The sequence below is a fragment of the Eleginops maclovinus genome, chromosome 15, assembly GCF_036324505.1.
Source record: "Eleginops maclovinus isolate JMC-PN-2008 ecotype Puerto Natales chromosome 15, JC_Emac_rtc_rv5, whole genome shotgun sequence".
NCBI lineage: Eukaryota > Metazoa > Chordata > Actinopteri > Perciformes > Eleginopidae > Eleginops > Eleginops maclovinus.
In genome coordinates, this window is record NC_086363.1 from 2,998,290 (window position 1) to 3,010,417 (window position 12,128).

At 41.5% G+C, this 12,128-nt stretch overlaps 1 protein-coding gene across 1 annotated transcript in view; it reads right to left on the reverse strand.

The window, feature by feature from the left end:
• Positions 1-12,128, reverse strand: part of man1a1 (mannosidase, alpha, class 1A, member 1) — a 126,826-nt gene that overhangs the window by 81,163 nt on the left and 33,535 nt on the right. The window contains exon 2 of the mRNA XM_063901783.1: positions 9,802-9,898. Within this exon, the coding sequence (XP_063757853.1) occupies positions 9,802-9,898 (97 nt within the window). The remainder of the gene's footprint in view (positions 1-9,801; positions 9,899-12,128) is intronic.

The following is a 12,128-nucleotide window of genomic DNA, read 5'->3' on the forward strand; positions in this document are numbered from 1 at the left end:
ACTCCATCCATTTCAATTACAGAGATGGAGTATCTGATTCAGACACACACACTGTGTTGTGCGGGAGCCGAGGCTGCAGCTCAGGACTGGATGTCAAATTACATAGCCGAGCAAATGACTCGTCTGGAAATAGGAAGACACCAAAAAACATTAGCCCTCCCTGACTGGTGGATAATAACAATATTTCGTAGCTGAAGCGACAGAGAGGCTGGCAGGAAACGGGAAACTGGAATTTGGTGTGACACAACGATGGGGTTGAGACCCAGACGGAGCGATGCATTTTACTTTGATGGCAGCAGGACGCACGTCATGTTCAAACTTCTCCTGAGAGACCCCTGATCCTTGTCAAACATACAGTTCACTTTGTTTTAAAACTGTTCAAGGACTTTGTCTTTCTAAGCATGATTAACAACGTCCTCCAGCTGAAGTGGGAACCATTAAAACGATCTGATTGAAGAAACAATGGACTCCTCTCCTCTCTCCACTGACCTCAAGTGCACTTTGGAATACATTTCAAAACAACATCATCATACATCTTGGACTTTAAGGGCTCTAAAGTCTTTTCACCCAAAGCTCTCCAAAGTCTCAAATGTGAAAAAACCTCCCTCTTAAGACCCTAAAAGTGCTGAGATCTGAAAAAAGAGAGAATTGTTTGTCATTTGGACTTGCAAGTCTAAGAGCATCTTAATTGAAAAGCAGAATGTATTTACAAGGCATCCCAAAGTCTCCTTCTGAATGAGTGCTAGCTCTTTGCTTTTGTATGTGCTGCCGTGGTTGAAGCCAATAAACAAACAGATAAAGAGGAATGCTGCCACAATGCTGACTTTAAAGCTATTCTGAAGCTCTTATTCTTCATCACTCAACATTTCTTTAAGATGCAACCCCTCCCTTCTCCTCTCTCAGCTCTTAACGACACTCATGTCCTTGCACAACCATACAAGACAGGTGAAAATGCATTAGAGGTTTAAGTTGAATTAGTGGTAGTGGTGCACTTGTCTCTGGAGTAGATACAGTCCAAAAAAGACGGCAAAAACAGCAACCAAAATATGTTTCTGGCAGCCAAAGACAAGTACTATTCAGAGGACAAAAGCCTGTCTCTGCAACAGTAAGGCAACAGTAGGAATAATGTTCCTGGTCTGACCAAAATGTAGCTGGTAGTAGATCTTTGTGCTTCTGTGATCACTGTGCTGTCTATCTGGACTTGAACTGTTGATTAAAATGAGGATGCAACATAACCAGGACACCTGAAGGTCGAATGGAAAGGCTGTTACAAAAGCAGCACAATCCTGCTATGGAGACCTTTCACAATAAAAGCTCCAGACATACAACACTCAGCGGAGCACATCGCTTTTAAGAGTTGTTTTCCTGTGTGTAAAGGCTTGCATGTAAAGAACAAGGCTTCTGTTATTCTGCCCGGGTATTGCTACTGTCACTTTAGTAAAGCGATGCGAGGAGCAGCAGCATCACTGCAGGGGACGAGGAGCAGAGAAGACATCGAGACAGCCGCCATGGAGCGAAGGCCACAGGAGACGGGAGGGGGGAAAAACAACATAAAGAAAAAAGAGGTCATCACAAAAACCCTGGCAGCATCTGTGGCGAAGGCTGCCATTCATCCACCGGCCTTTTAAAGCGCTGCAGGCAGGGCCGAGCAGATAACCTCCTCTGCAGAGTGTGTGTGTCTCAGGAGGCGCTCAGCCTTTCACTCCCTCACACTGCCTGCAGCTACTCATCCGTCCAACTGTCCAGCAAATAACCTAAAAGGCTGTCTGGGGGGGGAAGCGTGAGTTACTAAGCACCGAGTAGCAAAGGGACGAGGGGGACAGGATGCAAACATGTAAAATCATGGAGGCTGCGTGGTGTCGGCAAACCCCCCCAGCTGTTGCACCATCAGAGTTAGAGGCAGAATGAATAAGTTACGGCTTAATGTGCAAAAATAATACAAGTGTTCTTTTCAGTCTTTTAAGTAAATAAGAGAAAGCACTATCATTTTTATATCACCCAATGAGGCTAGGGTCTGTTTTTACAGTGGACATTTAGTCTAAAACGGGGGAGGAGGAGGAATTAGGAATGACTTGCAATCCCTCCCAATGGTCTTAGTATTATTATTTGTCAAAATACCAATATGTTTTAGACTGTCTGAATCCATGCAGCTAGCCTATATTTGTGCTCACAAACTATGCATTTTTTATAGATTTCAGAAGCCAACTCAAACATCTACAGCTTTTTTCTTGCATAACCTGACCTCAGTATGCCATAAATAAATAAATGTGGACATTTTACATTTGTAAATGGCCTTAAACAGCATCTTTACTTTGCTATTTCCTTACTGATATTGCTCACATATATTAGCCACAGAGATGTATTGGTCTAGCTCCAGTATATGTTGTCATATAAGCCCGTATGTGTCATCTGCTGTCATTTATAACACGGGTAAGTTATGTGCTCTGCGACCGGGAGGAAGTCTGTTTGTTAGAAATTGATGTTGTTTTCAGCCTAGTCAGATTTTGAGGTGTCTCCTGAGTTTTTAGTCCAAAAACAGCCTATAGCTTAGACAAACAAGACAGATGGCATCATAGTTCATACACACACACACACAAACACATACACACACATACACAAGCAGAGAAAGCACAAAAAGCAATGTTCTCTCATAGCACAGTCCAGGGCACACAGGACTAGATGCTAAACGACCTAAAAGTCCTGCCTTTTTCTCTTAGCCTGCGACTGGAGACATCAGTAGTGACCTTTACTGTGCTGGGCCCAGTGAAGTGTGTTTATGTTAGACAGAAAAAACACACACACCATACACACACTCTCACACTACCCATGGGGAGTTTTTTTTGGTTGGTTGAACACACGAGTGCCTTCCAGTTATTGCCGTCGGCCAGATTGAGAGGCGGGCCGAGGCGAGGAGAGGCAATGTTTCAACCTTTAGCTTGTTTGGCTGCTGAGGAGCACAACCGGTGGTCTGTCAAGAGTCTCAATTAAAGAGACGACCTGCAGGAAACTCCACGGTCAGCAAACACAACTGACAGCAAACACCACTGACAGCAAATACCACTGACAGCAAACACCACTGACAGGAAACACAACACCAAGCACATACTGTGCACTCTAAAGTCAACTGTTGTCCTTTATTAAACAATAAGAGATTATATCCACCTACAAAATCATGCTCCAATAGAAATTATAATTCGTTTATCTAAAACATCCCATCTATATATACGGAAAGGCTGTTTATGCTATTAGTCAAAGCTTCCTTTGAGGAAATTAGAGAGAACATATGATGCTTTTTGGGGGGTTTTCCCTTTCCTGCAGTGTGTTATACAGGTTTGTGTGCATGTAAATGGTCTGCAAAGGCGGAATTTCCAAAGTACAGGAGTTTCTCTGCCACAAATTAAAGCAAATTTTAGGGGGTTTAACGACAGAGAGGAGTTCACATTCTACAATCACACAACCATTTATCATCTTGGTTATTTGGGCAGATTCTGATATCATTTTGAACTATTTATCATAAAATGTGATTTTTTTAGGCTTGAAACCGATTCAATGAAAATACAAAGGATTACTTTTACTCTGAGAACAAAAGACCTATCAGTAAAGACAAGGCATACAGCAACAGTTGGACTTAATTAAAGCGCATTAAATATAAGTAAACACCTACTGTGATTTCTTTTTATAATCGATGATAACACTTTTAGTTTGGTTGGTGGCTAATCGATTGCACAACGCATTTCTTGCCACAAATCAAATGAATATCCTGTCCAATGTTGGGCAAGTGACATAGAAACAGTAATGCATTCCTCATTAATTCTAACATCTGGGAATAGAAATGGTTTCAGGGAGCTAAGTTAACATGGTAATCCATTATAGTGTGTGGTTCCCAAATGAAATCCTCTCCAAAATGGTTTTTCTTTTAGAGCGAATACAACCCCCATTAAACAGCATGCATCAGCAATAAGGAAGGGTTAATACCAGATTCTTAAAAATGAAATGCATTGCCATAATGCATTCATTGATTTTAGAACAGTGCTTCTTTTTATTACAAGCATGTCCTTTGGAACTGGATTCAATGATAAGGCCTTGGTACAAACTCCACCTCTGGCTCATTGGCGTACAATGGGGCTGTGATCCAATTAAATTCCATAATGTCTAACCATGAGTCAGGGAGCATCTTAAGGCTGGCTGGGCTGATGATCACGGATCACAGTGATCTCCAAATGAGCTCCTGATGATCTGGAGAATCTTAACGAGGTCACTTTTATTCCAGGGGATGTCAGGACAATGGATCCTATGCAAGAAGAAGGTCTGAGTAATTCGAAATAGAAGACGCTGTTAACCAGACTTGTTCACCCTCCCTTGGTTTTGCTTTCCTAACACCTATATCCTGCAGGTCATGAACTCGTCTTGACTGAAAGTACGCTGGCTGTGTCTGTCAGCGAACAGCGACGTCCCAACAGGATTTTTTTTCACCTGCCCTGGATTTAGAAACAGAGACGCATACCTGTTCTTGTGTGTCATCCTCAATAGCAGTGAGCTGGTTATAGACAGCTGGGTCGAGAGACAGGGATTGGAAATGACAGGAGGAGAGATGGATGCCATGGTCGCCTCTAGGTGTATTTAATTTTAGATTTAAAAAAGCACGGGTGAATCTACATTGTCTTCAGGGGCGGGGAGCTGATGTTTGACAGCTGATAGTGGCTTAAATTATACAACACTGTCCTTCAAAAGCATCAAAGAAGCAGATTAAGTCATGAGGACGAGGTCAGGTAAAGTTTTAAAGGGCAATTTTATGTTTTGGAGGGTTTTCCTTTTCCTGTAGTGTGTTATAGGTTATATAGGTTTTAGTGCATGTCAATGGTCTGCAAAGGCTAAAATCCACTATAGTATCTGAGCAGAATGTAATTATTGACGTTGCTTCCAACACATGCAACCATCCGTCAGCGTCATATGTGAGCTGAAAAACTGTATTTATGGAGCAGTGTTGACAAGCGATGGTAAATGCAAAGGATTCGGGGTGAAATATTGTTTGTGACTGAAGTTGTTGCACCACGATGAAAAGCTGTTACGGGAGGATGGAAGCGTAATCAGTCTGCCCTTCAGATACCTAATCAATGTGCAATTCAATTATCATTGCAGCGGAGCACTTCATTTTGATACCGTATTCAATATGTTACAGATATTGAATGAGATTTTGATTTAAAAGCAAGACGTAAGAAGTCACTCATACTGATGCTGTATAGAATGAGTTATCCACGGTCCTAGTGCTGCACAAATATATTATTACCACCCTGTAGTGCTTTTAATATTCACCCTTTCTGGATTGTTGGATCTCAGAAGGTCCGTTAATAAAATACATTTGATTACATTATGTTAAAAGTCCCTAAAAATTGAATGTCACTGAAACCTGATTGGTGCACAGCAGTAGGTCCCTCTACTTCAGTTCTACTTCAACTAAACCGCAGAAAGCTCTCATGTAAAACATCAAACCTTAGAGGTGTTTCACGCCTCCAACACAGGAGGGAACTTTGGGATTTCAGCCTTTGCAGACCATTTACATGCACTAAAACCTGTATAAACACACAGCGGGAAAGGGAACACACCCCGAAACATAATAGGGGACTGATTAATAGTAAAAAGATGGAGAACATGTGTTTTTCAGGGCTTTTATACGTATCACTTACCTCCTTATAGGCGAAAGGAAGGTTTTCTCCGGACAAACCCATCTACCGTTTAATTTAATCAGCGTCTTCACCTTTTAAAGAATCTTTTAAACAGTAACACGGCCTGTACACTTCCCTCTCACACTTTATATACAACCAAGACCTGATTTATTGAAAGCAAAGCTGCATACATTAACTAAAGATATGATCCTGAGTGTTAAATTAGACCCTGATTGAACGCGGTCAACGCTAATTCAAGATAGCAAGCAGATGGCATTCCGCTCATATCTCCCGCTCTTTGCTATTGAAGTGCTTGCTGTTGAAATGGACAAACATATTTTGTAATACTGTTTGATGAAACATACCCAAATGACGGTTGGTTGTCTGCCAAAGTAGTAGGTTGAGAATATAAACAAGGTTGCCTGCCAACAATTTTGGGAAGAGCCACGAGTGTTCGTCGGTTAGAAGCTGGAGTCGAGCAATAGCTGTCCTTGAGGGTTTAGTAGAAGATAAATGTTGTGCTATGAATTAAAATGCTTAAGAGTACATTAAAATCAGGCTGAATTTGGAGCAATATCCAGCCGAAAGGAAGCACAGCTGGCGTCTGAGACTAAGAGTTGGTTTCCTTCAGGAAATGACTGCAGAAGGGACATATTCAACCTCCCCTCTTGCCCAAAATAGAGATTGAGCCCATCAGCGGTGTTCGCATTTAACCTCTCTGAAAGGAATAAGTATGGGTTGTCCAGTCTTAATAAAGGATTGTCTTTAGCGGGGGAATAACAGGCCCATCTTGCACAACTAAGGATTCAGTCAGTAGTGATAAATGATCCGGAGATTCGCTGATAAACAGATAATCAGCTCACATTTCCTCGTTTTTGGTCGTTAACTTTGAGAATTAACCGATTTTCCTTTAGTGATAATAAACTCAATATATTTTAGTTTCTGACAGATGGTCGAACCACTTTTGATCAAAACAATGTGTTGACTGATGGAATAATACTCAGAATAACCAACAATAAATGCCCTCAAGTCTAATTCAAATGACAAGTTATCAGTCGTTCTTTTCCAGGGATGAAAAACTCCATATGGTGCCATAAAAAAAGCAGTTTATTTTGAAGTACAATAACTAATGTTAAAGACAATTACGTATACAAATCTAAAGGTGCATGAATATGATTAATGTGGGATATAAACAGGAGAGTCTTCTTGGCTTGTTTCTTATTAATAGAACAGTTATGAATATAACCATGATTTATGGAGAGCATGTAGTCTAGTAATATTCATCATGCTCATATAGTTCATTATTGCTGAAGAAAATCCTGAACTTTTTAACTAGAGCAGGCAAAGTTTAATATTAAATCCAGCTAACTGTGAATCAGGGAAATAGCCCCAGGTATTGAGAGTGGCTTTATTGCGTAATATTCCAGGTCAGGCTAATATTATCATCATACTTCATGTTCTATAGGAAACGGCTGTGACACGGCCCCGGGGCCAAGCTGTCTTTACTTACTGATGGAAGTAAGTCTGAGGGAAGCAGTCGACTAAAACCTATTCTATATAGCGGAGTCATGAAGGAGCTACACAGGCTAATCTCACAATTAGTATTCGCACAGCTGCTGCTTTCCTCTTTCTTCCTGCATTTACGTATGATAAATTCCGGTAATGAAACAGTGGATGGAATTTACACAAAGCTGATTGAATTTCCTCGTTAAACACGAGAAGGAAATCATTAAAAATGAGCCTGTAAATCTTCCACACTGTATAATGGAATCGACTAAGTGGGGGTTTTTGGCATTTTCCCCCGGGGCCAAGACTGGGAAATTATGCATTTCAATCATCGGTACTTCAATGAAAACACCCTCTTTCTTTCAGTAGGACAACATGGGGCTTTTGCACCTCTTTCTTTCCATTACAAGATACAAGGTGAAGACGTATCTTGTCTCATAAAATGTGTTTACCTTAGACAATAACGTCCTTTCTCTGTGTGTGTGCAGTAGACCGGTGACCTGACTATCCTCTTTTGATAGGTAAAGCTTGAGGAACAGAGGGTTTGTTGTTCAGGAGGCTAAACATCAGAAGAGTTATTTCACTTCCTGAGTCGAACAACACAGTCCTGACCCAACACTGTGGCGTCAAACATTGCTTGTAACACCCTGCTTATATATATATATATATATATATATAGAAACAACGCAGATGGACGGAAATCTACTTAGCAGCTTTAACACAACAATGCAAACTGTGTGAACTGAGGATGAAAGACACAGAAAGAGTTCAGAGACATGATGTTCCGAAACAACTCTGATCTTTGCAGTAAAGCTAAAACTGCATTTAAGAAAAAGGACAGAAAAACTCCTCCTGTTATCTCTAAACAAACCAACACATCTGCACATACTCTATCACAGCCCATCACATCCCTTGGAGGACAACTCCTGCACTCTAAATACATAATGAATGCTTAGGTTGGTTGACTAAAAACCAATAGCAAGTTAGGTTTAAGTATGTGCCATGTTTAAGGTCCACAAAAAAACATAGAAATTGTTAAAAGATGTAACCATGTTCCATGCTCAAATGTTTGCATAAACTCTACTAATCCATGTTTTTAAAATGATAAAAAAGCAATTAAATAAATGCAATTAGTTTCCAACCCCTCACTGTGCAGATTCCCACAAGTTTTAAAAGTGTCTTAGTGTCTATCAGCTCTTTGTTTTGGTCCACTCACACCGCTCAGATTAACCTAATTCCAGCAGAAAAGCAGTGAGAAACCCACTCTAAGCCACCAGCACAACAGCAAACAGCAAACAAACAACTAGCTGAGGAACATAATGGGGCATTTAGCAGCTGAGAGCCACGTAATGTCTTTAAGAGTGAAGCAAACACACGTCTGATGGATGAGTGAATGAACGGTTTAAAACCTACTCGTACCAATTTGAAACATGACCATTTTCCCTCTTACTTCCACTAGTTATTTTACTGTAAATTATCCAGAAGGGAATACTGTATATTGGTACTCTACCTGCATCTTGACATAAAAAGAGCAAGATCAACCATATCACGAGTGGTTTTGGTGTCAAGAGCTTTCTCTTACCATCGGCGGAGGCTCCTCTTGTACACACGAATGCCATCTAGTCAGGAGCTGCTCTAAACTGTCACACACACCACCCCCCCCCCACACACACACACACACGGTATCCAAACAAATATTCTCAGTGAGGATTTAATTAGGTCAAGAGAGAGAGAGATTTTTAACAAATTAAAAATCCAATTCCCGCTCTTATTAATCCAATCAGTGGGTATAAATTACAGTACTCATTATGTGTACAAACACTCGGATTGGAGTACACACACACCACACCTGCGTCTCATTAAAGATTGCTTTTAAATATGATATCACTTACAATATCGGATCCTCTAATAGGCGACATCAGAAGACTGCTCTTTAAAAATATAACGGGCTGTTTTATCCCAACGCTTCCAAGTCCCTTTATACCTTTCGCACAATTATGGAGAAACACACTGCAGATGAAATGAGATTTTAATGAGTTGTGTTGACCCTCTGCCATTGCATGTGCAGTGGTGACGGAGCTGCGGGATGCTCTCCTCTAAGCTCCGTGTTTACTTTGGCGGCAATTATCCGAGTCCAGCTTTTAAGCCAACGATCCACGCCAAACAAACACAAAGGGACAGCGCTACGAGCAACATGTAGTGTGTGTGGTGTGTGTGTGTGTGTGTGTGTGTGTGTGTGTGTGTGTGTGTGTGTGTGTGTGTGTGTGTGTGTGTGTGTGTGTGTGTGTGTGTGTGTGTGGATGAGGGGGGATAAGAAAAGGACTCTAAAAAGATGCAGTTATTATCCTAGCTTAATTTGCTCCTGCTACACACACACAGAAAAGCCCAACTGGAGGAGGATCAGTCGTCCCGGCAGAAGCGCGGCGCTCCCGACAACAGCTGGCACGCAGCACAAACAGAATCTAAATGTATGATAAAGTTGACATTTAGAGGCATTCATAGGCGGGTGACCGTTACTGACGGCCAATTTGGCTGCTAATCTAAAGGCCAAGGCTGCTGGTTGCGGGGAGAAGAGATCAATCGTGTGTGTGTGTGTGTGTGTGCGTGTGTGTGTGTACAGTCTCACACTCACCAAACAGATTGCTGGAGTGGCCTTGCTTGGAGACGGGCTTGAGCTCATTGAAACCCCAGGCGTAGTGCCGGTAGCTGTCCCACGCATGTTTCATCATCTGACATGAAGGAGGAGGAGGAGGAGGAGGAGGAGGAGGAGAAATGAATACAGTTAAAGAAGACAATCAACTCTGAGCTGTGACAAAAATAGTTACGTCATTTTTTTAAAGCAAAAGGTGGGTTGTTGGTTTGTCTCGATGATACTGGATGTTCAGACGCTATTTGGTTTATTCAAATGCTTTCTTTTTTTTTACATAAACGATAAATATAAACACAAGTATCTTATATAAAGACAACACGGTTTCTAAACCACCCTGAAGATACTTTTTTTGTTCCTTATCGGCTGAAAAATCCAGTATCTTTTGTGTTTGTGTGATCAAATAACCATGGCAAATTCAGGTCTTGTGGCATTTCATCACTTCAAGACATAAACTGATTCAATACGTATAATTTAGGATACAGAACAAAAGCAATCGCTCATATTTCAGAAGCTGGAGGTCAAGAACTTGTGGTATTTTTACTTTAAAATAATGCTTAGCCCATTGATCTATGGTCTGCTGGTAAGTCATGAACAAATGCCTTTAGAGTGACTTTAAGTGACCATTTAATAACCCTGGATATAGAAAAGAATCCACATTATATATTAGTATTCTTCACAGTGTTTAGTAACCACTTTAAAGACATTGAAATCAAAGTCTTTGTGCCAGCCGTTATCCATTTCTTTACTGATGTAACTGCTCTCATTTATTACAACCCAATCTGAGTGAGCACCCATGCTTGATGCCTCCATCCCAGATCCAATTCTCACTATGCTTGATCTGTCTCTGCTGAAAGACTCGATCACAAAAAATCCAATCCCAGGAGTGGCAGTTTGGGCCCGAAGCTCGGACATTAACGACCCATTTGTTTGCACAGTTCAACATCACAGTGAAATCAATACGCAACCCGAGAACCACATGTCAACACATTACTCGGAATGTATTCTAAATGTCTGTCAGTCCGTTATGATCAATATGTGGAAGATTGATTGGCTCATTTATGGTTGAGAAGTAAAACCCAAATATCCCTGGATTCCCCGTGAAAAGGGAAAATGTTCTGCCCCATTATCTGCCACTGATCGAACCCGATTCCCCCAGCGGGAAACATTGAAGCTCCATCTTATTTTAATCTGTGGCTGGCTGGGGGGGCTTTATAGCAGCGTGAACACTTGTTTCCAATCTAACAGCCAGACTCTCATTTGTGGCTCCTCCTCCTCCTCCTCCTCCTCCTCCAGCTCCACGTTTCTCTGTGCTGCTAATCCAGGATCCAATGCCTCGCTTTCTAGACCCTGCGACAGGATTAGACACACCAAAACCCTTTATCCTACATCTTCAGACGGTGCACACACACAGATAGAATGCTCCTGTCATACCGGCACCTATAGAGCGGTGCGTGGAGGATGTATTTCTGTAGGCCGAATGGAAGTTAGAGTCACCAAATGGGATTGGATTTGTCCCAGTGGTTTTGGAAATTCTGTGGCAAACCCACTTCAATGATACTTATACGTTTGGTCCAGCAGGATAATCTCCACTTTCTCCAATCACCGCTTTTATGATGTTTGAGGCATAAATGCGATCGGCAGAGGTGAAAAGCTAATGTTAGGCTATAAAGGAGCTACATGACGGTCACCAGCGCTAAACAAGAAGCGGTTAATGTTCAGGGGGATGACATTTAGAAGTATCATTTAACTACTTAGGTTAGAAACCGCTGTCTTTATGACACACAGAAGCTTCAGACAGTCATAATTAGGGTATAAACTAGGGGTGGGAATCACCAGGGTCGCCACGATACGATAGTATTGCGATTCTACGATATGCTAAGTATTGCAATACGATATATCGGCGCATTTCTGATTTCTTTCTCGGCTGACTCCATCTTTGTTTTGACTCATTTCCTGCCAACCCCACTGACTTTACCCATGGCCATGACCGCACAAGAACAACTTTCATTTGGATTTGCAATATGAATAGTTTATATAATAAATATCGATACTTGGCATCCAATATCGCTGTATGCTGTATGGATGATTTCCCCCACCCCGAGTATAAACTTAATGACAGAATAACATCAGACAAGACTGTCTTTACACTCTCATTCACACATCCTCTCTCACTCTCTCGCCCTATAAGGAAGGGATCTCACCCCCAGTTAAACCAATAAGACTCGTCTCACTTCCCTCAAGCCAATCACAGGGCCTCTTGAAAACATTAACCTCTGCTCTCCCTGTCCGAGTCCTTCAGGAGAATCGAT